The sequence below is a fragment of the Thermobia domestica genome, chromosome 16, assembly GCF_964235325.1.
Source record: "Thermobia domestica chromosome 16, izTheDome1.hap1.1, whole genome shotgun sequence".
Classification (NCBI taxonomy): domain Eukaryota; kingdom Metazoa; phylum Arthropoda; class Insecta; order Zygentoma; family Lepismatidae; genus Thermobia; species Thermobia domestica.
In genome coordinates this window covers 92,249,171-92,274,750 of record NC_137469.1, presented here as the reverse complement: position 1 = coordinate 92,274,750, position 25,580 = coordinate 92,249,171, and the positions used below count along the sequence as shown (strand labels likewise).

The window sequence follows — 25,580 nt, the reverse complement described above, 5'->3', positions numbered from 1 at the left end:
ATATTACTTGCATAATATTAAATTCTTGTAGGCCTATATTGTTTCAGGAATGTTTTCTTGTGAATTGAGCCTTGAGATGATCACAACTGGATTTTTAAAAATATATAAGTATCAAATGATAATGATGATAAAACAAAACGTGAAAAGAACACTATAGTTCTTTATGCATAAAAAAAAATATGGCAATACAATTACTAAAGTCATTAGTCTACATTCGCATACCCCTTGGTTTGGAGCTGAACCTGTTTATCCCTGTTCACCACAACTACATTTGCAAATCAGTATTTTCTCTAAAAGTATCCTGTTCCTAAGTATAGTTCATACAATTCAGAGCATGAATAACTTTTTAAAGTACACTTTTAACACTAATATTGAATTTACATTTTCTATGTGAAAATTACTTTCCTCACTGTGTCAGCTCTCAAAAGAGACCTCATATGTGAGAAAAGCCTCCCTTGGAGATATATTCTCCAGGCACAGAAGGATGAAACGTTATAAATAAACATGTACCGCTAAAGCTATACATTAAAAAAAAATAATGGGAAATTTAATTCCATCTCTCAGCTACTTTCATGATGAATACCTTTATTTTGACTTATTTTCAGTGATATAGATTTTTGCCATGTTTAAAAAGTAAAACATCAAAAGCCTACATTAATCTTTGTTTACTTTAGACGCAATATTTTTTATCCCTTCAAAACATTCTTTGATAGTATCCTAACTTTAAAATAGTGATTTAAAAAAAAGTAAGGTTCGTTTCACAATACGGAAATACATATAATCGACTTCCATACTCTATGGAGAAAGTCTAACAATATTTCAATAACCATGATCAGGAAAATCCTACCGCATGTACTTAATCCTATCACTGACATATTTAATTACTCTCTTACCACAGGTACCTTTCCCACAGTATGGAAACTCGCTAAGGTCCGCCCACTTCCAAAAAAGAACAACGCTGACAATATCGCAGACTATCGTCCTAGCAGTGTCCTTCCCGAGCTTTCAAAAGTTTTTGAATATATTGTAAATGATCAAATTCGGGAATACTTAACAACAAATAATTTATTGGATACATTTCAATCTGGATTTCGAAGTAATCATAGCACATGCACTGCACTAGTAAACGTAAGGGAGGATATAAGATGGGCTATTGATAACAGAAAACTGACGCTCCTTACTCTACTTGACTATAGTAAGGCATTTCAAACGATTGATTTTGACATAGTACTTCAGAAATTATCATTATTGTTTAATTTTTCTGAATCAGTGGTTAAATGGTTTCATTCTTACCTTCTTGAACGTAAACAAAGAGTAGTGATCAATCAGGATCACATATCGACATGGCATTGTATCAACAGTGGAGTGCCGCAGGGTAGCGAACTAGGCCCTCTTCTCTTTGTCCTTTACATTAATGATCTCCCTAAAATTCTCACATATTGTAAATACCATATTTACGCTGATGATTTTCAGTTATATGCTTCTTTTCCCCAACAAGATATTAATAATGCGATTGAGAAAATAAATACTGAGTTAAACAAAATCAGCGACTGGACTACGGCTCACGGGTTAAAATTAAATGCAACAAAATCGCAGTGCATCTTAATTGGCTCCCCAAGAATTTTCTCTTCCATTAATATCTATCAGCTCCCAAATATAAAATTGTCCAATACTTTTATTCCATTCTCTACAAATGTAAAAAAATTGGGAGTCATACTAAATCAAAATCTCTCCTGGTCAGATCAAATAAATTGAGTTTGTAAGAGAGCATTCGGTGCCTTGCATACGTTAAATCGACTAAGAAATTTTTTACCAATATCTCTGAAGATCAAACTTGTCAAGGTGCTGGTGTTTATACATCTTGACTATTGCGACTCAGTCTATTCTGATCTAACAGAAAATCAATCAAAGCGCTTGCAAAGAGTCCAAAATGCCTGCATTAGATTTATTTGCAATATAACTTACAGGGAACATCTCACATTTTTTTAATAAAAAAAACCTGTCATGACTGACGTTAGTTGGAAGAAGAAATTTACATAATCTTACCCTATTGTACAAATTACTTACTACGTCAGAACCATCGTACCTAGCCCGAAGATTTTTATATTTATCAGACTTTCATACTAGAAGCACAAGATCACAAGATAATTTCTTGCTCTCCATACCCAGTCACAATTCTGATTCATACTCAAAATCCTTCACAGTAAGTACTACACGCCTCTGAAACAGTTTACCTCAATTAATACACAACGTTTCGACAGTTGCCAAATTAAAAAAAAAAAAAAATCTGTAAATTCCCTTCTCTTAAGTAAAGATAAGGATACTGGTAGCACATGAGACATCTTCGTTTTACCAGATTATTAATAACCCACATATGAAGACACAACCAACCAAAGGTAACCTACGTTAATTTGTACTGCTTATATATTCATATTTCTAGTATCGCTATATGTAATATGCAATTTAGGTTTCTCCATGTTATTTTGTTTCCTCTATTGTATATTATTTTCAATTTTTGTTTTTGAAGTGTTTAAATATTTTTTTTTTACTTAAGTAGTATATTCTTTTCTTTATGTGGTTCAATACTTTTCTTTTGTAATTGTTAATATTTTCTATGTATTGGTGCTTTTTTTTAAAAAAAAATGTATGCACGTGATTAAGTGCTCGGAGAAGGCTGCAGAGCCTTAACTTCGCCTTAACTTCGCCATAAATACATAAATAAATAACAATAAAACCGAATTTGGCTAAACTTACTCCTACAACTTGCAAAAGATAAACACGGCCATAAAGATAGAATCTATTCTTTGGACTCTGAATCAATTCCAAAGAACCGCTTCTCAATATCTTTAATAATTTTGACTTTTATATATTGACAAAGACAGACTTATGGACAAAGTCGTTCTGTAAGATTTCCCATACTTATGTACAGCATAATATTAGAAACATCATTTTTGGAAATACACTAAATCATTCTGTCTGCCCTTGAATCGTTATTGCAATATTACCTGTGTTTAGATACATATTTTGATCTTAATATTCTTAACATAGCACCAGCAATTACCCTGAATAGATCAAAACATACTCGACTACTACTTTCTTCACTACATCTTTTTTTATGTTTGAAAGTAAACTATCTGGAGTAGATATAACAGTTTCTTTCTCATCCGTATGAAAACTAACATAAAATAATGAACTTTAAAAATTACTTTCAACGACGCCTACTTAAAGTGTCCTTGTTTCATCTTAGGTCGAAATTACGTCACTTATATTGTCCTAAGCTTAGCAATATTATAAAATTGAAATTGATTATGTTTGTGACTTAAACTGTTGAACCACGAGACCGACCTCGATTAAATTTTCAACATAATTCACTTAGGGGACGAGAGGAGAGGGGAAGATATATACAAGTGATAGAAAGTGACCCGATATTAGTGTCGAATCTATAGTTTTCGGAGTTGCTGAGATGAACAGTGACACTTCCTATGCTGTTTAAATCCAAATTCAGCCCCGCATCTTGGAGGAAGGGGAGGAGAGATATAAAACGATCGAAAATTACTGATATTAGTGCCGAATTCATAGTTGTCGGGTAATATCCTTAACATTATCAGTGAAGCAGCTTATGTGAACATTAAATCGGTCACAATGTTCTTAGTTTTAGTTTCAATGAAGTTGTTTATGTAAACATTAAATTGTTTCCAATGCTTTTAGCCTTAGTTTCAGTGAAACTGGTTATGTAAACATTAAATCGCGCCTAATGTTTTTAGTCTTAGTTACATTGAAGAAGTTTATGTGAACATTAAATCGCTTCCACTGATTCTAATGTTACAGGAAAGCTGCTTATGTAAACATTAAATCGTGGCCAATGTTCTTAGTCTTAGTTTTAATGAAGCAGTTTAGGCGAACATTAAATAGCACCCAATGCCTTTAGTCTTAGTTTCAATGAAACTTTATCTAAACATGAAATCGCACCTAATGCTTTTAGTCTTAATTACATTGAAGAAGTTTATGTGAACATTAAATTGCTTCCACTGCTTTTAATCTTACAGTGAAGTTACTTATGTGTAAACATTAAATCGCGCCTAATGCTTTTATTCTTAGTTTTAGTGAAGCAGTTTATTTGAACATTAAATAGTACGCAATGCTTTTAGTCTTAATTTCAATGAAACTGTTTATGTAAACATTAAATTGCGCCTAATGCATTTAGTCTTGGTTACATTGAAGAAGTTTATGTGAACATTAAATCGCTTCCATTGCTTTTAATCTTACAGTAAAGCTGCTTATGTGAACATTAAATCGGGCCCAATGCTTTTAGTCTTAGTTTTAGTGAAGCAGTTTACTCGAACATTAAATAGTACGCAATGCTTTTAGTCTTAATTTCAATGAAACTGTTTATGTAAACATTAAATTGCGCCTAATGCATTTAGTCTTGGTTACATTGAAGAAGTATATGTAACCATTAAATCGTTTCCATTGCTTTTAATCTTACAGTAAAGCTGCTTATGTGAACATTAAATCGGGCCCAATGCTTTTAGTCTTAGTTTTAGTGAAGCAGTTTACTCGAACATTAAATAGTACCCAATGCTTTTAGTCTTAATTACATTGAAGAAGTTTATGTGAACATTAAATCGCTTCCATTGCTTTTAATCTTACAGTGAAGTTACTTATGTGTAAACATTAAATCGCGCCTAATGCTTTTAGTCTTAATTACATTGAAGAAGTTTATGTGAACATGAAATCGCTTGCACTGCTTTTAATCTTACAGTGAGGTTTCTTATGTGTAAACATTAAATCGCGCCTAATGCTTTTAGTTTTAGTTGCATTGAAGAAGTTTATGTGAACATTAAATCGCTTCCACTGCTTTTAATCTTACAGTGAAGTTACTTATGTGTAAACATTAAATCGCGCCTAATGCTTTTAGTCTTAGTTCAGTGAAACTATTTATGTAAACCCTAAATCATGCCTATCTTGCACAATAATTTTAATCGTCGTCCTATTTCTTCATTTTAACCAAGGCCCCTAAAGTGTTCTTATTTTTATAGTGAATTTCATAAAAGCATTATTTTTAAAAGTATTTTTTTACGTTTATTATTATCATTTTTAATGATTTCAACGTTCCAATGCAAGTTGGTCACACAGTTTGTCTCTAAAAATTTAAATAAATGAATAAAGTACTGTGCTCTTACTGACAACTGAAAAAAGTCATTAATAACTTCAACTGTATTTCAACAACATTCATATTACTCTCTTTCAGAATTCATTACACAGAAAGGTTACAAATTTCAAAGGAAAGTTTGAAGCAAACCTTCTTTGACAGTAAATACAAAGTTCTCTTTCAAAAATGAGTATCAGAGGCTGAAAATAACAGGAGGATGTTTCCATAGCCACTTACCTTCTTTGTCTTGAATGAGATTTCAAGAAGTATACGTAATAAAAAAAGTAGAGAAAAGAGAAAAAGGAAATCAAAGAAGAAGGAAGTTATAGATAAAGAAAAGAAAACAAGCTGAACTCTGACATTTTGTGAAGCAAAAATAAAAAAAAAAAGCAAGAAGTTTGTGTAGCATCCATTCTTCCCAATCTGGTAGCTGTAGGTAATTCTGTGACATGCCTACCTCCACTAATTGGAGGAAATTTTACGTTACTGCTCTTGTTAGTTTTAAGGAAGAAATTCTACTGCTACAACATGCCACTTGTTTTTAGTCCTTCCGAATGTTTCTGATGACTAAACTAATATATTTTAAACTTTTTTTTTTTACGTTTTTGGGTTTTGCGTTTTTATACAACATGGAGATTATGAAGGATGGAACTTACTTTTAAAGTGGGTACTGAATCATAACTAGGGTTTGAACCGAGTGCACTTGGTGGGTGCTCAAACCAAATCCTCAAAGCACAGGCCGTTCCCCTCGCCTATATAACGATAACATTTATGAATATGTGTATGTTGATGTGAACAACAGTCCGTATCGTATGATATTTTTCTTCTATGGCCAGACCTGAACATTTAACTTGTTAAGTTTTGTGGCCAGACACATTAATAAACATTTTCCTAGATAGTTCTAACACATAATACGAAAAGAAGCCGTTAACAGTGAATGTAATTTCAATCATAAAGAATTTTGTGAAAAATAAAAAAGTAAACGCAGAAAATCTTCGGAAAATACATCAGTTTAAATATATTTTACCTTGAGTGTTATTATTGAACATTTAGTGAGTAAACTGCGTTTTAATTAGTTCCAGAAATTACAGGGTTTGTCCGGAAAGTAATAGGACTGAGTCGATTTATATATATATATATATATTGAGCCAATCGTTACAATTCTTTAAAAACTTTCAAAATAGGCTCCTTCTGCGTCGATGCAGCGCTCCCAGCGCGATTTCCAAACATTGAAGGCATCACGGAAGTCATTCTCCGGAATAGCCTTGAGAGCCGCGGTGCAAGCTGCTTGGATCCCCTCTGTCGTCTCAAAATGCTTGCCTTCATCGGGCGTTTCAGGCAAGGAAACAAAAAGAAGTCCGGGGGGCACATCTGGGCTGTAGGGCGGCTGCGGAAGCGTTGGGATGCCGGCCTTGGTCAGGTAGCTGTTCACAAGAAATGCGGTGTGAGCCGGGGCGTTGTCGTGTTGCAGCTTCCAGTCGGCTCCAATTGACCCTTCGTTTGAGTCTCTTGAGCATTTCCACGTAAAACTTGGCGTTGACGGTTTGTCCAGGAGGAACAAATTCATGGTGGACGACGCCTTTGATGTCAAAAAAGACAATGTTTTCACTTTGGATTTGCTCATTCTTCCCTTTTTTGGGCGAGGAGACACCGGCGTGTGCCACTCGGAATATTGCCTCTTTGTCTCGGGATCATACTCAAAGATCCATGATTCGTCACCTGTGATTACGTTATTCAAAAATTGGGGGTCACTTTCACACATATTCAAATTTTCTTGGCACAATTCCACTCGCCGCAATTTCTGGTCGCCAGTGAGCACTTTTGGGACAATCTTCGCGCACACCTTGCGCATGTTCAAATGCTCCGTCACAATTTCATGAACCACAGTTTTTGGTAAATTTAACATCTGGGCAATTAAACGAATACTTAGTCGACGGTCTGAGTAGTTCAAAACTTCGCGCACACGAGTCACATTGTCGGTGTTTGTCGAAGTCGAAGGTCTTCCAGCACGGTCTTCATCGGCGACCTCTTCCCAGCCCCCCGAAAAGGCCTTGTGCCACCGAAACACACCACTTCTTGCTAAAGCATCATCTGGGTAAGCCTGCTTGATCATATCAAACGTCTCTGTCGCAGATTTACCGAGATTAACACAGAATTTAATCGCGTACCTCTGCTCTAACGAACGCTGCATTTTCGGCTTGCACCACTCACAGAAACACGTCGCGCGAAAAAGCCTGTCCTGACTCTCCGTGTGCTCGGAGACAACTGGCCAGCCGCTCGTTCGTTAGCTAGGAACGCCCTCTACCGGATCCAGTCGGTGCGCGCACGCTCAGAAGTACAGTCATGGTGGAATAAAATCAGTCCTATTACTTCCCGGACAAACCCTGTATAATATAACGAACGTAGGGCTAACACATGGATGTTATACCTGCAAGCCTTACTTTATGAGAACTATTTTATTATTATCTATACAAGTATTTTAAAAGGATAAAATAAGATTTGGAAGAATTTATTTTACCAGATGTTATTCCATTTTGCCTATGTTATAAATATTACCTGCATATTGTACTGTTAAGACATTTGAGTCTTTTATGTATATGTAATATATGTAATATATGTAACCATTAAGTTGTTCTAGAGGAGAAAATTAGTTTTACATACTAAAAGCAAACCAAAAATCTTCTATCAGGATATGAAAATATTAAGAACTTGCCATCCAGTTAGGTAAATAAGATTAGCAGAGTGGACGATTTATTTCGGTTGTTTTAATTATGTTGATGATATGATTTATTTTTTAAAGAAAAATCTTTCATTTTCTAATATAAATATTCCTAATTTTCTGTAAGGGTGGCGTACAGGTTTGCTACAGTGTTGTTTGCCATAACTCGATTTTGGTGTTCTTTGCCACGGTATTTTCACTGCGGATATATCAGATCTCATTATCGTGAAGATTAACTCATATCTCACATAACACCTTAGGATTGTCAGGCACCTCTATTATTGATTCCTTGTGAAAAAGTGGTTAGTGTTTTTGTCTTCAGGACAAGAAAGGTGTGATATAGTTTCACTGCTGAAAAAGGACGTTACGCTCCAAATAAACGAACATAAAACATTCCTAAAGCTTCATAAATTGATATAATTGTATTTTATCTTTTAACGTAATTTTTAATATTACCTCCTGTTATATAAGGTTCTATTTTTCCATTATTATATGGAACTAAAGAACCTGGTTTTATATAGGGTGAAGTCAGGATAGATCGCGCAGTAGGTAAGATTGTGCGAGGGCCAGATCGGAGACAAGGAAAAGGGATAGCAAGTTCTAACATACGGAGAATTGATAACTGCAAATAGAGTCGTCAGTTATATTCATGTGTTGATAGAAACGTTCGCTGAGAAATATGTTCCACATTTTGCATGAACAGTGCACAGTACGCGTAAGTGCGTACATTTTCTCATTCGTTTCGATAAATTCATAGAAAGATTGTGCTGTCAAATAACCAAAAAGTATCTGGGTTAGTTCTTTGTCGAAACTAGCATTGTGCGAAGTTTACTGCCAATTTGAAAAATTCCACACACGGTATTCCCTATCCTCGTTTCCCTTATCCTAAAGGGCCAAACCGTTAAACTGGAAAAAATATTTCATCTTTTTTTTTATCCCCTACCCAAATAGTAGCTTACAGATCGCGCAATCACGGAGTAGAAGTGATTCCAGAGAAATTCATTGAACGCAAGAACAGGATATCGCGTATGTAGGATTAGTAACATATTGTTAGTAACGTCATAATAGAGAGAATAATTAGAAAATATGTGACAATTAAACTTATTTGTCAGTAGGTACATTAGGCCCTTAGCTAGGAGGTGGCCGGAGGAGGCTGAAATCCTCCTGATTATGGCAATCTCACGGCGATGAGTTGCGCGTATGATAGGTAAACTTGCAGATTGAATTCAACTTAATATAACTGAATCAACCTCTGTAAATATCCAGTGGCGTACCCAAGAGGAAGTTCTGGGTTTTAATCTCTCTTGAACAAGATATGAAAAAATAAACATTTCAACATTGAATATGTACACAAAAATCATGAAACTATATTAATTCTGGGTTATTAAACCCCCTTCCTCTGATGAAATTCTGCGTACGCCATTATAATATCGAGGACAAGTAAAATGCCCATGATTTTCAGTGGAACTCAAACTCAAGATGGATTGCGTCTCGTAATTTGAAACCGAACTTCTCAGACCACGCAGCTATGACAATCGGCATCACTAAGTCACCATGTCCTCTTGAAAATAGCTTAGACCAGTGTTTCTCAAACTAGAACCAGCGGAGGCATGCCTTTGTGCTCCTTTTAGATAGAGAATTACATTAAACTAAAAAAGACAGAAACAAAATTAAAATCAAGCTGGAAATCTCAGAGCTTCGAAGCCACAAAGCAATCGTAGGGCCTTCAGATTTTCATACCAAAGAAACCTGTACGCTCTGTGAAAATTTAAACTTGAAACCTGGACAAATTATAAAAATTTACACTTGAAACCGGGACATATAATGAATAATTACACTTGAAACTAGGACATTCTATGAATAATTACACTTGAAACCAGGACATCCTATGAATAATTACACTTGAATCCTGGACACCCCATGAAAATTTACACCTGAAACCAGGACATCCTATGAAAATTTACACTTAAAACCGGGGCACCTTACGAAAATTTATACTTGAAACCGGGACACGCTATGAAAATTTACACTTGAAACCAGGACACCTTATGAAAATTTATACATGAAACCGGGACATCCTATGAAAATTTGCACTTGAAACCTGGACATCTACGAAATTTACACTTGAAACTTAGACACATTATGAAAATTTCAACTTGAAACCTGGACAGCCTATGAAAATTTACACTTGAAACCTGCACACCTATGAAAATCTACACTTGAAATCTGGACACCCTATGAAAATTTACACTCGAAACCTGGACACCTATGAAGATTTACACTTGAAACCTCCACAAATATGAAAATTTACACTTAAAAAATGGACACCCTAGTAAAATTTAGACTGGAAACCTATACACCCCATAAAAATTTACACTTGAAACCTGGACATTCTATGAAAACTGATACTTGAAACCTGGACAGCCCATAAAAAATTTACACTTGAAACCTAAATATCCTATGAAAATTTACACTTGAAACCTTGACACCCTATGAAAATTTACACTTGAAACCTGGACACCCCATAAAAAATTTACACTTGAAACCGGGACACCCTATGAAAATTTACACTTGAAACCTGGACACCTATGAAAATTTACACTTGAAACCTGGACAGCTATGAAAATTTACACTTAAAACCAGGACATCCTACGAAAATTTACACTTGAAACCTGGACACCCCATGAAAATTTACATTGAAACCTGGGCACTTATGAAAATTTACAATTGAAACCTGTACATCTATGAAAATTTCCACTTGAAATCTGGACACCTATGAAAATTCACACTTAAAATCTGGACACCTTATGAAAATTTACAGTAAATTCGTAATTAAATAATAGGTAAACACTCACCAAAGGTGAATGACAGAGAATAAATTTTTCCTATTTATTCTTTTAAATACCGAATGATACTAACTTATATTTGGATTAAAAATGGAACATTTGGAGTTCTGAACAATTTTTGGGAGGTACAGTTTATGTAAATCTGGGTCTGTCTTGGTTAAACAGGGACGTCTAGGAACTCTAAGGACGCGCCTTTCACCTTCTTTCTTTAGACGGGCATTTTATGAAATATCTTAATGTACTTACTACATACAATCTTCTTGGTAGCCTTCAATTTTTATATGCAGTTTCCTCTAATAATTCCCACATAAACTTAACAAAATTTTAACTAATACTATTTTAAAAATTATCATAAGTATATTGGTATTACTGAATGCTCAAATGAAAGGTACGGGCCACTGCACTAAAATTTTTCGATCCATTTTCTTAAACTAAATCATGTTGTACCGTTGTTAGTAATGAAACATTTTCCTGTGAAGTATGAACAAAATTTCTCCCAAAGAAAACTCACTCCAAAAGTAAACCACCCGTTGTAAATTCTTCCATAATAAAATGGATTATTCAATATGTTAGAGTTATTAATAATTTATTTGTATGGACATAAAATAACAAATTACAAAAGTCATATTTTACAAAATTGTCAAAAAGAAATCATTCCAAAAATAAACTACCATTTGTGCATATTTTCATAGAAGTTATTTATGTAACATTAAAGGAATATTAATGAAATATATATTTTTTGAGATATGACCAAAATCGCCTGATTCGTTTTTAAGGAAATAGTTTGAAGAGAATTGCACTCCAAGAGTAAACTACTACTTGTAAATTTATTCGTAAGGAGTAATATACCCAACATTATAGAATTATTATTGAAATATTTGTTTATGAAATATGAATAAAATAGCCTGATTTGTTTTTTTTTAACTACCTAAAAACTCACCCCTTAAGAATAAACTGCCCTCGTAGATTTTTCCAGGACAAATGATTTTTCAGGTCAGTAATGAAACATTTATTTATGAAATATGAAAAAATAAATCGCCTGAATCATTTTCGAGAAAATAGTCCGAAGAAAACTCACCCTCAAGAAGAAAAAACTATTTCTCGTACATTTCTTCAGGACATATAAGTTATGCCATATTGCCAACTTTATTTATGAAATAAAAGTAATATCACCTGAGTAGTTTTTGAGAAAATTGTCCGAATAGAACTCATCCCTAAGAATTAACCATCCCTCGTACATTTTCAGGACAAGTGAGATATATCGTATTGTGAGGTTATTAATGACATATTTATTTATGAAATATTGAACAAAATCACCTGAGTCCTTTTTGAATCATCATACTTCTACGCTTCCGTCTCTCGAAAGTAAAAACAAGGTAAAATTGTTATAGAAGGGATTAAGAGTAGGGTGATCTGTAGAACATACTGACTAATGAAGATGATCCTCACTTGGAAAAGTTTGACAAACGCTCCCTTGTAGTAAACTTTAAAGAAGTCCACTTTCTTCTTTTCTTCAGTTCATGAGGTGTAAATATATTACGTAATGTATTATTGTATATGTTTGTGTTTTATAATGCAAATTTGTGGAATAAATCTTGTTTGTTGCATTTGGTGTCAAGAGTGATGCTTAAACCTACTTAACGTGACAAAAGTGCCAGTGATGTTCTAACTCTAAGAAATTTCCAATTCACCCAATTTCACCTTTAAATCTACTAGGATAGGAAAGCAGTTAAGCCAAAGAGTACACAAAACGTGCTCGCCAGAGAAGAAGGGCGATTTGTGCGTTGTAGACAGTGCATCAAGCAAAGGAAGTAGGACACATATGCATAGAAATAAATAAGTTCCCGTAAGCGCCCTTTCATATATATATATATATATTTTTTTTTTGGAAGAAAAGAAAAGAAATACAGTTTATTTGTACAATACCTGAAAATCGCTGATCGGAAGATCAGTTGGTATTTCCACAATCGACAGATGCCGCGGTAATCGTGTTGGCAGATGGAATGAATAATCTGAAAACGTCAGGAAAACTCTGATACAAATATCTTCAGTTAAACTTTTTCTACAATAAATCTTAAGCAGTAATTAATTACCAACCAGTGGTCTACAAACCCCGACAGAATCGTGGTAAAGCCATATTATCTATCATAATTTCTGAAGAACTTAATCAAAGGTAAAGAGGTGCTAATTTCTGACCTATTTTCTTATTCATTATTCATATCTTTTGTTTCTTTGTTTTTCAGTTTAGCATTCTTTTCTCTAGCGAAGCTATATGAGACGGGACCGTACAACTTAACGTGGGATTCGAACCACATGAGCTCCCGCCGGGAATCGAAGCCGGCAAGCTATTTTCTCATAGAAAAGGATTGTGCCTTTTTCAGTACTATTTTCTTTATAAGTGTGTAAAATATTTCCAACGTAATAAAACCTTTGATTATCTTGTGTAAATATTATCTATTATGCATGACAGCCATATTCACATGACGTTGCCAATGTTGTGATAACGCAGAGTGGTCGGAAACTTAGAGAAAGCGGACAAAAATAGTTTATTCCGAAACAATGCAAGTTGACGGATGTCTCTCTATCACTCTATACGTAATTGATCTTTCTAAATCGATTGTAACTACTATGAAAGTGATTCGAAGAACCCCTGCTGCAATACGTGCAGTTATATATACAGAGTGGTCCAAAAGTGTGGAAATCCCTCGCATAAATGTCAAATACTGCAAAATATAACCAAAGGAACAATGTAGAGGAGTAATAAAGGTGAGAAGAAATTGAGGAGGACACAAAACAATGAAATCCGCCATCTTGAAATCCACAATCATGTATCATACATACAGTTATAAATTGAAAACATTACATGTTGACGCCTAATGTGAATTGGATATCGCTAGCCAGTACGAAGTTATGACAGGTGTTAATATGCATCCAAGAAGCGGTTACAGGTTCAATGTGCTCTCCCTCTAATTATAGGTACAGCTAATAGAAAAGACGGTGTAAAACAAATGTGTATTGGGCCTTAGGATACAAAATTAAAGTTCGCGGTTTTGCATTCGCACCATCTTCGAAGAAATACTAATACTCACTGGAATGTAATTTAGTTCAGGATTACGTTGTTTCGGTAAGATTAAAAGATTCAATATAGAATCTTCTTATATACTGCTGCACTAACGTGTAACATACAGCAGGTCCACATGGCTGATAGTTTATCACTGCAATATGTATGAGACTTTCACTACAACTTTGATTCAGGGACGAAAGGCAATCCAAATTACGTACAAGACAACATGCTTTTTTCTTTTGGAAGGCTCAGATAGCGGATCTCGATTGCGACCACAACAACATTACTCATCACGCATTTTCAGTTAGATGGGGCTGAGTCCTTCAGCTGCACTTGGCTGCAGCTACTTCCAATGTTCAACTTTTATACTACTCATGGTCAACTCAATCAACCTTATTTTGCAGATAAGCAAGGATAAGCTTAGACTGCAGAGCTACTAACATCAGCGTATATGTAACTTTTCGGTAACACTAACAAAACTAACATATAAATGATATGACAATGGATAACAAATAAAACGCTTCACTAAACACACAGTATTTGAGTCCGATGTATTATCCAATCGGACGATAGAAACACAGATTGAATCACTACTTTTTTTAATAGATCCCTAATAGACAATATATTTATCGACCAAATACTTATACGCGTACAATAGACAGTTTCCTGCGTGTAGAAACATACGTATCTATAAAAGGGAAGAGGTGACATGAATTTTGTTAGGCGTTATGATATACTATGTTAGGTGTTATATATATACAGAGTAATGAAAGAGTGAAAAAAAAAAGAGAATACAATCAGAATATACATTGCGTCATCTCCGGCCTACTTCCTCATCTGCACATTGGTTATTGAGGTTGTTCCACATGAAAACGTTTCGCTTAACAGGATGCATCTCCCAGTCGGTCGTTTATTGAAAAAAAATCTATGGTAAACTCTCATAAAGCAACCATGTTTCATTTAGGAACTGAACTACACGTATAAATTTAACACACCTGGTCATCGATTACTGTAATAACTTGTCATCCAGCCTTGTACCTCTCGTTTATACACACAGACACACAATGTATAACGTAATAAATATGGATGCGTTTTCATCGTATATACTGCTCACGAAGGTAAGAAAGGCTCGTTTAGGAAGTATGTGCTGTGAGTAAGGTTCATAAGTGGTAGTTTTAACCACCTCCGGTTTCAATGTTGTTTCCTCATAAAGTAAAAATGGAAAGAAATAGATAAAGTCGTTGTCTTTATATGGATTCAATGTCCCAAAGATAGAGTAGGTTTAGCCTCCGCCTTTGTTTCTCTATTGTAAACGGAAGTGACAGATCTTTTACTTTCGGTTTTATGTATTGCATCCTTATAGTTCGACAGTCTACTGTAATATTACAACATAAAACGAACCTTACTTATTTACATTTGCGTAGCGTAACAAATGTCAACTAAAGTGAGTTACATGTTAATCACAACAGAAAGTGTCTTATTCATAAATTAGTTCAAATTTCTTTTACCCTTTAATAATATAATTACATTCATCTTCCAAACATTACAGTATATATATATATATATATATATATATATATATATATATATATATATATATATATATATATATATATATATATATATATAGATAGATAGATAGATAGATAGATAGATATAGATATATAAATGAAAGTGACTATGTTTGTGACTTACCAACTCTAGAACCTCGTGGCCGATCACAATCAAATTTTCAACATAGATGAGATTCGGCCCTGGGATATTTTTTATCCTTTCATTTTGACGGTACAACTTAGGGGAGGAGGAGATAAAAATGATCGAAAATGGCCAATATTAGTGTTGAATCCATAGTTTTTGGGGGTGCTCAAATGAATAGTGACATATTCGATGCCGTTTAAATCGAAATTGAACCCCACAACTTGGGAGAAGGGAGGAGCAGTGGGATATATATATATATATATATATATATATATATATATATATATATATATATATATATATATATATATATATGTATGTATGTATGTATATATATATATAAACATAATCGAAAATGACCGATATTAGTATCGAATCCATAGGTTTCAGAATTGCTGAGATGAACAGTGACACTTTCGAGCCGTTTAAATCCAAATTCATCTCCGCAACTTGGGGAAGGTAGAAAGAATTCCTTGCTTCTCACAAGGGCAACTTTATGTGACAATGTTTGGAGTTGGAAATCCCGAAAATTTATGTTCTGGTTGAAGAATGTAAGACAAAAGCATCGTTTATCAGAGAGCGCTTCAATAATAGTAAAAAATGGCTGACTAACGGAGCATATTACCATTTTTTCTTATTTTAATGTAACGGAGCGGGTAGTTAACGATAGTAAATAAATCAATAAAACAAAAAAGATATTCATTTCTTTATATATATATATATATATATATATTTAATTCGACCGTTTGCTGAAATAAGTACGCTTTATTTACTACCATTTTGCTTGAAATAAGCTTTTACTGCCCAACAAACAGATATACATTAAGGTCTAATCTTGTGTGTAGAGAAAAAATCCTTTTAAAAAAGGAAACAGAACTGAATGACTTTTAATCCTATGGTTTCAGTTACTACCCTCATCTTATCTTCTTTTGAGTTTAACTTTTTACAAAGGTGGATCTATAGTACTCTGTACTTAAAGGAAAGAGAGAAATTATTAAATAAACATTGCATACGGTTCTTTTATGTACATACATTGTAGAATTGTCACGTAGGAGAAAAAGAAGAAAGTTCAAAAGAAAAATCCAATACTGTAGAACTTCCTAATCACAAAATTGCATGACTTTAGTTTGTTTGGTTGTCTTTGAGTTCAGTTCTACTTTGTTAACTTCAAAAAGTTCTTATTGATTTTGGACGATTCTTTTCTTTATCCACAAGAATTTTCATTTCTTATGCAGTTTAATTGGAACTAAAAGAAAAAGGAATATTCGTAGTTTACGTCCTATGATTAAATGGAAAGTAAAATATTAAGGGAATTCATATTTAACAAAAGAAAAATAACTTTAATCAATAGAAAGAATAAAAGTTGCATTGTGGGATTAGAATATTGAATATTATGTATGATTAAGGTCTCTTTTATGCATGTGTTTGCGGTAACGGTTATTCGACTGCCGCGGATCCGCTAGTGCTCTGTTCACTTGCGGTTGTCTGCAGACGCTATTGGGCAACGGTGGAGGAAGGGAACAGTACGTGAAGTACAGTGTTATCAAAAATCGAACTACTCAATGGAATTTGATAATCTGGTGAAACGTTTGGATTCGCCCACTTCAGGTTCAGACAACAAGAAACTCAAAATTTGGCTGTGATCGCGGGGATTGTCAGCGCTACGGACGGTCAGCAAACCGAATTGCTATAGACATTTTTTTTTTTTTTTTACAGAAATGTAAGTGGTCATCCTTTATTGATTTTTGAGCGCTGAACACGAAACTGACAATAAAAATGTGCTCCTGGCTAAAATGTAATTACACAATTTACATGTTACATATAACGCTATAATAATGAAATTTTAAAAGTCACAAAACATTGAAATGATTACGGAATAAAAATGAACCGGATTACGGAATATTATTCTTTATAATTTCTTGGAACCTGAACAATAAAATGACAATGATAATACGCTCCTAGTTCAGATTTAGTGGTAATTGCACAATTTACCTTTTGCATATAACGCTATTATAATGAAATTGTAAAGGTAAAAGTCACCAAACTTTGAAATGATTACGTAAATAGAAATATTCATCCCTTATATATATATACATATATATATATATATATATATATATATATATATATTGGGCGCTGAACACGAAAAACACAATAAATACGTGTTCCGAATTCAGATTTAGTACTAATTACACAATTTACATTTTGCATATAACGCCATGATAATGTAACTGTAAAGGTAAAAGTAACGAACATTAACATAATTACGGAAATAAAAATAGCTGTCTCTTATAAATGTTTGAACACTGAATATGAATATCAAAAATATAACGTCCTCCTAGCACACTATCGGTGTAATATCACTCTTAACTTTTTGCCTATAGCGCTACAGGACAAGAACTGTATTGGTAAAAGTTATCTAAAGTATCTGTTTTAAACACGCCGTCTCGTTGCTGGTTTCTTGTGAGGATCTCTTGGAATCATCCAGCAGAAATCCGCTAACATTGAAACTGACCACTTCCTTTGTAATGTTGTTCCATCGCAGAAATGTCCTGGTGAAATCGCTCTCCTTGCTCGTCACTGAAGGATCCACAATTCACTGGAAAGACATCAAGGTGGGAATGGAGGAAGTGCATTTTGAGTGACATATTGCACCCAAGTTTTTCGTAGGCAGATAGCAATTCTTCTACTAATTCTTTGTAATTTTTGGCTCGGTGGTTGCCCAAGAATCTGGTACAAACATTGCGGAAACAATACTATGCATGGAGCTCATCAGCACTGAGAATATATTCAAGCACCTCGTCTTGCAATAGGTCGCGTATTTGCGGACCAATAAAGACTCCCTGCTTAATCTTTTCTGTGCTTAGACGCGGAAACTTTTGGTAGTATGCCAATGCACGTTCATTCCTGATCATGGTCTTCAAAATTGCCTTCATGAGTCCAAGTTTGATGTGCAATGGTGGCAGCACAATGCTTTGTGGGTTCACGAGATGTACATTTGAAATGTTTTTATCGCCTGGAAAGAAAGCGCTTCGTCACGGTCATTCCTTTTGAGTGTAATGGACATTCTTTGCACGACTATTCCACTCACATATGTAACAACTGTACTTTGTATAGCCAACCTGTAGACCAAGCAAAATTGCGATCACCTTAAAATCACCACTTGTGTTCACGATATTTTATAAGATCCAGAACCATTCCAACATGGGATAACTTTCTTTACCTAGGGGTGTTTAAGCAACAGGGATTGATGCTGATATCTCCTATCTCCTTACTGTTTAGAGGAGCACAGTGTTAAGGCTTGCTTTGGAGGCGTCTATAAACAGTCTCCAATCTTCTACTTTGTACGGAATCTTCAGTTTCTGCATCAAACCTGGAACATCATTGCAAAATACTAACTCACTGGTGCAGCAGAAATATTTTGCAAGATCTTTTTGACGATCAAGTAGAGTTGATACCATAACTGTATCCTCCAGAAGGTTCCACTGCTGTAACCTAGATGCTAAGAGCGCAGCTTTATTCTTTGGTATTTCCAAATCCTTAATCAGGTCATGAAGCTCCGCTTGTGAGTCGGTTCACCTTCACTTTCATTCTCTGTATCACTTCCCGTCGGAATGGTAGCCGAGGGATCGGGAAAAGGCAATCATTCTCCATGGGCCACTGGACGAATGACATATGGTATCACTGGGTATTCGATCTTCCTCTTCTTCGTATTTATACCTTTCTTCAAGCAGGGTAGCATGCAAAAGTAGCAGTCTGTACTATGGTTTGTTGGTTCACGCCAAATGGCGGGCACAGCAAAGCGCATGGAAACGTTCTTCCCATGCATCCAGGTATTGAGAGTAGATGAACAACTCGTACAACAAACGTGGGGAGAACATGATTTATCCTGGTCTCCAACACGACACCCAAAGTAGAGTAAATATGCTCTTCGCACTGCAGCAGTCAATGGCCGCTTCCTGGAACCACAATTCACGTCCACACATACATAACACACATTGTCCACCGAATTTATACAAACGCGGGGCATTGCTGCACTTTCCTTGAATCACTGACACTTCGCAATGGAAACAATATGTACAACAGCGATAATGTCCTCACTCACTACTTTCAAACTGCTGGTTCAACAGAAACACAGTCTGCCAAACTACTGCTTTAAGCACGCCACGAATATGATTAGAGATGTTAACTGGAGCTATTTGCAACTTGAATCATTGCCTCACGTGACTCATGAGACGCTTGTACTAGCTGTTGATAACGTACAACGTTGCCAAGTCGAGTATGCAGCAAATACTTGTCAAGAACGACACTTTGTACCGTGTAAAACAATAATTTCAAATCATGTACTTATAACGTTCCATAGCGTTATATGCAAAATATATAACGCTAAATTACTCAGAAACCTGATCCAGGAGAGAATTTTAAGTGCGATTTTTGCGTTCTGTGGCCAAAAAATAAAGAACGGCTACTTTCGTTAATAAAAAGTGAAAAAATTTGAACAGTGTAATGTAATAGTGTCCAGTAACGTAATGTAAATAGAAACTGCCTAACCGCTGCGGACTTTCAAATAAAAAGTAGATGGATAAAAAGATTTGACTCAAGATCTGTAATTAGTTTAAAAAACGCGGCGATTTACCAACCGTTACATCAACGCTTGCATAAAAGAGTCCTAAAACTGGGAGTGGATTTATACCTAAATACCTATCTCGTATATGAAGCCGAGTTCTATCATAGTTACCATATAGTTATCATAGGGAGACTCAATTTCGAGTGGGATTTTATAGATTTCGGCGGATCCCACGTTAAACTGGAGGTCGACGTCTCACATAGTATGAAATGTGTGAAAAGTGCTGCAATGGGACTTCAAATTAATGATTCACTCAGTCAATCGAATACGAAGCTAAAATTGATCGATTATCTTGTCACATCATGTTAAACAGACTTCAATAATTTAAATGTTATTTTTATATTTACGTCCTAAACACTTTAAAGCATTATGTAAGATATCTTTATCGACTTAAGTTCTTCGGCATATGTTCTATAGCTATGACTGCATATATACTGTACAGCGTTTAATTATAATATAAGAAAAGTTGTTTTATTCATCTGAAATAGGAAAAAGTAGCGAATCGGCTTTTTTAACTATTCTTCTCTGATGGCAACTCAAGAAATATCTTAGTGGCGCGAGAAATCCAGGTTCGATTTTCAGTAGGAGCTCATATAATATATTATGTTCCGATTCCACGTTAAGCTTTAGGTCCATGTCTCAAGTGTCTCGATGCTAAGAAAGGATATGCTAAATTCAAAACGAACCAATTAGAAAAATCTAATCGAGAGTATCAGTAAATGCTACAGAGTTTATGTGTAAATTGAGAGGATTTCTTTATTCTGTGCATATTTAAGATAAGGTGTCAAGGGGGCCGGATGAAAGGGTTCAGTGGGCCGGGAGTGGCCCGAGGGCCGGCTGTTGCATATGACAACATTAGACCAACGGGTGAGGGTTAGCTTTCTACTAGGGATGGCCACATTTTCCGGAAAAACGGAAAACGGAAAATATGTTTTCCGGAAACCGGAAAATTGAAAACGGAAAATGTGATTTCCGGAAATGGCCATCCCTACTTTCTACTACAGATAATTGTGGTACAAAAAGCAAGCCATAATTTTCATAAATTTTATATCTTCCATAATTTAAAAAAAATGAAGTAAAAAAAATAAGAATTATTACATGATTTATGCGCTTTATATTGGATATGAATGCCAATTAAGAAATCTTAGTGTTAGAATGTTTTTAACTATGCTACAAAATATCTAATTAATAAGAAATCAGATTCGTTATTCTGTCTCTTGTAATTTAGGTACAATGTTTTTGCTAGGTATTGTGGAAACCCGTATTGTAAATTTCTAATTGCAGTAGCACAAACTTTTTTTTTTTAAATGTATACAAAACTGTACAATGACAGACAGTGAGAATTTAAAATGCAAAATAGTCTCTGCATTTGGCAAACAGGAAAGAGGATATCGGATTCCTATTTGTTTTTGTATTTCGCTCGTAAAATTGGATGAGTAATAGCGTTTTGTAGGATGCATCCGAATCATAGGAAACCGGCTGAAATAATGAACACAGATAAATATTTATGAATCCCTAGACGTAGAATAGAAAGAATTTACTTAACATAGAGGTACAGAAATCCAATCTTCTAAGAGATCATAAATTTTACCTAAGCACTATATACGTAGTATTTACTTATATCATTAGATTTAACTGTACATTATTATTATTATTATTATTATTATTATTATTATTATTATTATTATTATTATTATTATTATTATTATTATTATTATTATTATTATTATTATTATTGGAGTATTAATCATTAATAATATGCTTTTGTTACAAAACGGAATCTAATTCTAAATATTAAAAAATAATCAAAATTAATGTGGTGTTTATTTTTAAATTTTGACTAGCTATGTCATGAACAAAGCTACAAAATACACATTTTACATTAAAAGCTCATTAGAATATTTTAAAAAAAAAGAATTGATAAAAATTTTTGAAAAGTACATGAACCCATAAGTACAATATCCTATTTAAGGTTTATCATCAAATCTTCACCATTTTATGAATTTTGTGAATTATATTGTACGTTTTATATGTTTGTTAGATAAATAAACTGCATTTCCAAAGTCCATGTGATATTTCTTTTCAAATAATATCATAATATTGTTCCCTTTTTAAAAATAATAAAAAAAATCTTCGATATTTTTTGGGAGCATTGGTAGGAAGACGGTGCCTACGCGATACAGTACTCGCCATAGCTGACACATATTGTATCTTCTCTTTCTGATTATGTGAATTTGTCAAGGATAATTTCGTGTGCGGGATTTTCCCAGGATTTTTCCGATTTTTTTTTTCCATTTGACGAAACGGATTCTTTTATAACGATTCATTTATTTTGTAATATCCGGCTCTTCATCACTTAATAATATGTATGATGAAAATGTAGGATTTTTATTTAGTGTTCGAGATCCAAATTTTTCCATCTTTACTTATCTCCTTCCAGTCAGCGAATTTTTTGCATTCTTTTCTACAGTGGTGCCCACCCTTCCTCAATTGTCTATCCGTAGGTGTTCTTCCATGAAAAAAATTACTTTTCGATTAATTTTTACACCCTCTCAAACATATTTATATAGATTTTTAACCCACCCAAATATTTCAATGACGCAGTTTGCGTCATAGCCCCCCCCCTTGTGGGCACCCCTGTTTTCTGTACACACATTTCGAATCGTCTTCAACGTCAGTTTGTATGTATGTTTTGGCCCGTACAATATTCTACTCTGCACAAGTAATAGCCGGACGAAAAATTGGTAAGAGGTTCACTCACTCGTCTTGAAAAGTAAAAATATTTATATATGCCTAAGGATATTTTTCTAAAATGTCCGTATTATGGAGATGTCCGTTAATCGAGATTTAACTATACAGTATATGCTATTTTTTGTGAATATAAAGTAACTTCGGCAAATAACAACACCAACTCAACACACTTCTGTGTTATTTAGATGGTTTTACGTCTAGAACTCTAAAATTTTCGTAGGCAAGGAAGTGAACCCTCTGCTATAATGCAATGAGGAAACAGAAATATTACATGCAAAAGAACGACAACAGTAAGCCAATAATTTGTGTAAATACAAGGTGTTATAACTAGATATGTTGGGAAATAACGCCCTACGTTTTAACTACAGGGAGAGCGTACTATTGTCTTAAGTAAATAAACTTTCTAAGCAAATTAAACAGTGTTCTATCTGGTTCGATATTACAAAATTGAGAATAAGTGGTTGAGATTTGTGTGGGTAACTCGTATCAAGGTTGCAAATATTGGAGCGTAAGTGTCGATCATATACTACACTTTTTGTCAATCTGCCACAAAGCACGTTTAAATATGTTATCTGTGAAATCACTAGTTTCGTGAAACTGTGGTTTACATTCAATACGCTGAATCCAATTGTTACAATTCCTAAAATCGCAGTAATATAGATCACCCGTCTCCACAAAATAAGTCTTTATCCTTTTTCCTCTTTGAAGATTTGCACTTTTCCGTCCTGGAAAAAATAGAAGGGATAGCTATTGCAAACATGGCATGCGTTACGAATACTCCATTGGCATATACAGAACGACAACCGACAGATTTGTTCCTAGTTCTTTTATGTGTCAGCAACAGCTAGTGGATAGAGTGGCCACTGGGGGATGGTGTTGAGGGAGATGCAGAAATTGATCGTGTGTCTGTTAGCATTACTATGGGTTGCTCTTCTGATATTACTTGGGACAAAGATGACAACAAAGTCATTGAGTAGGCACTCCCTGCAGGAAGATCATCATCAAATTCTTTATTTCCTTATTTTCCTTGTATAAAACCATTGGGGAATCCAATTTAAACTCGATGCATTGGTGCACACAACTACACTCACAGTTTCATCGGTTTTCTCTTGTGCGGCATTACATATTCTTTTGCTACTTTTCTGTGCTACTATTTTTTTGTATTGCCGTTGACATTAGTTGCAGTGCAGTTTCATCTGCATTACAAAGTAGCTCTGTATTGTCACATAAGTTCAAAGCATCCAGTGTATTATCTATCAGAGTATAAAAGTTTTTCACTGGTGGTTCGTTGAATCGTAAGAGTCTTCCATAGCTCAATATTTCCAGATTTGATTTGAGTTTGAGTTTAGGCCCCTTTCAGCAGCGAGGCTATATGACACGCGAACCTACAGTTTAACGTAGGATCCGAACCACACGAACTCCCGCCGGGAATTGAACCCCCTAGTCTCTCATGCTAAAGGCACGTACGCTAACCGCTTAGCCACGAGGGGGCTCACTCAATATTTCCACCTCTATGAAGACACCATACAAGTGTCCCATCAGAATATGCATAAAACCAGTCTCTTTCCAGCTCTATCATTACGAAATGTATTGGTTGTAGTATTCTCTTGACTAATTCTGTAGGCTGCCTCACAAACGTCTTTTCTGGCTAAAACAAATTTTACTCTCTGACAACCAATTATTATCCGTTTTAATTCTATTCCGAGTTTCTGCGACAATACTGAACTGCAATCATCTTTTTGTATGGTTTTTCGTGGTTTCATTTGAATTCATAGACTATCTCTGAAAATCTTGCAGAGTATGATTATAAACTTACATGCAAGAGAAATGACTTTCGTACCATGCTGTGTGACCACCAGAGCTAGACGTAAATCACTTTCAGACCTTCTAGCCCAACTATTTTGATATTTTCTTACTATGTAGAAAAGAAAATGCACAAAACATGTTCGGGGACAAAATATACACTTTCAAGGCAAGTATTATTTTATATTAGCAATTAAATGAAGTGGTGTTATTTCCTTAAGCGATGGGGGCGTTATTTCCAGAATCAGTAGACATGTATTTCGGGTATCCTTTGTAAACCTAAAACACCGGTCATTCACATACAAGGTAAAACTTAATGTTACATAAACATGACGCTTGTTTCTTTCGACGCGATGAAACTTTTCACGTTTTTCCACTGTTACACGGCTACTACGTCTACATTAGGTAATTTATTTGTCTCAACTAACACCTGACTTGTTAGTGCTTCTTATATGCACAAGGACATGTGATACTGCATACCCACACAATCGTACGAAACATCTGTTCATGATAGAAGGGTGCAAAATTTCAATGACATTAATATTCGACTGGTGTTATTTGCCGAAGTTACACTTACATACAGTAATATTTTGAACATTTTTACACTGAAGAAATCACGATGACGAAATTTAGTCCTGCGAGATTTTGAACGGCGAGGCTTTGTCCTAAGCATGATTTCGTCCCGCAAAGTTCTGCCCAGGTTAGATTTTGGTTAGGCGAGATTTTGGTGTGGAAGGTTTCAGGCGGAGAGGTTTTGGGCACATGAGATTATAAGGCACGAGGTTGTGGCTGCTAGGTTTTGTACTCAAACCGTTACGGTCATGAGATGTCAGACATCCGTTGGTGAAGCGCCACGGCATGCTACGGATTGTAATGGCATTTCAATTTAACTTTTCGAAAGTAATATGCAGATACCTTCT

General features: G+C 34.7%; 1 protein-coding gene across 5 annotated transcripts in view; it reads right to left on the bottom strand.

The window, feature by feature from the left end:
• The window catches only part of Rab3 (RAS oncogene family member Rab3), a 356,244-nt gene that overhangs the window by 218,888 nt on the left and 111,776 nt on the right, over nucleotides 1-25,580 (bottom strand). For 2 of the 5 annotated variants that reach the window (XM_081742741.1, XM_081742736.1), the window contains exon 2: nucleotides 12,644-12,729. The exons of the other annotated variants lie outside the window; for them this stretch is intronic. Coding sequence is in view for 1 of the 2 variants with exons in the window: in XM_081742736.1 (XP_081598862.1) it covers nucleotides 12,644-12,729 (86 nt within the window). In the remaining variant the exon portion in view is untranslated. The remainder of the gene's footprint in view (nucleotides 1-12,643; nucleotides 12,730-25,580) is intronic. 5 annotated transcript variants of the gene reach the window in all.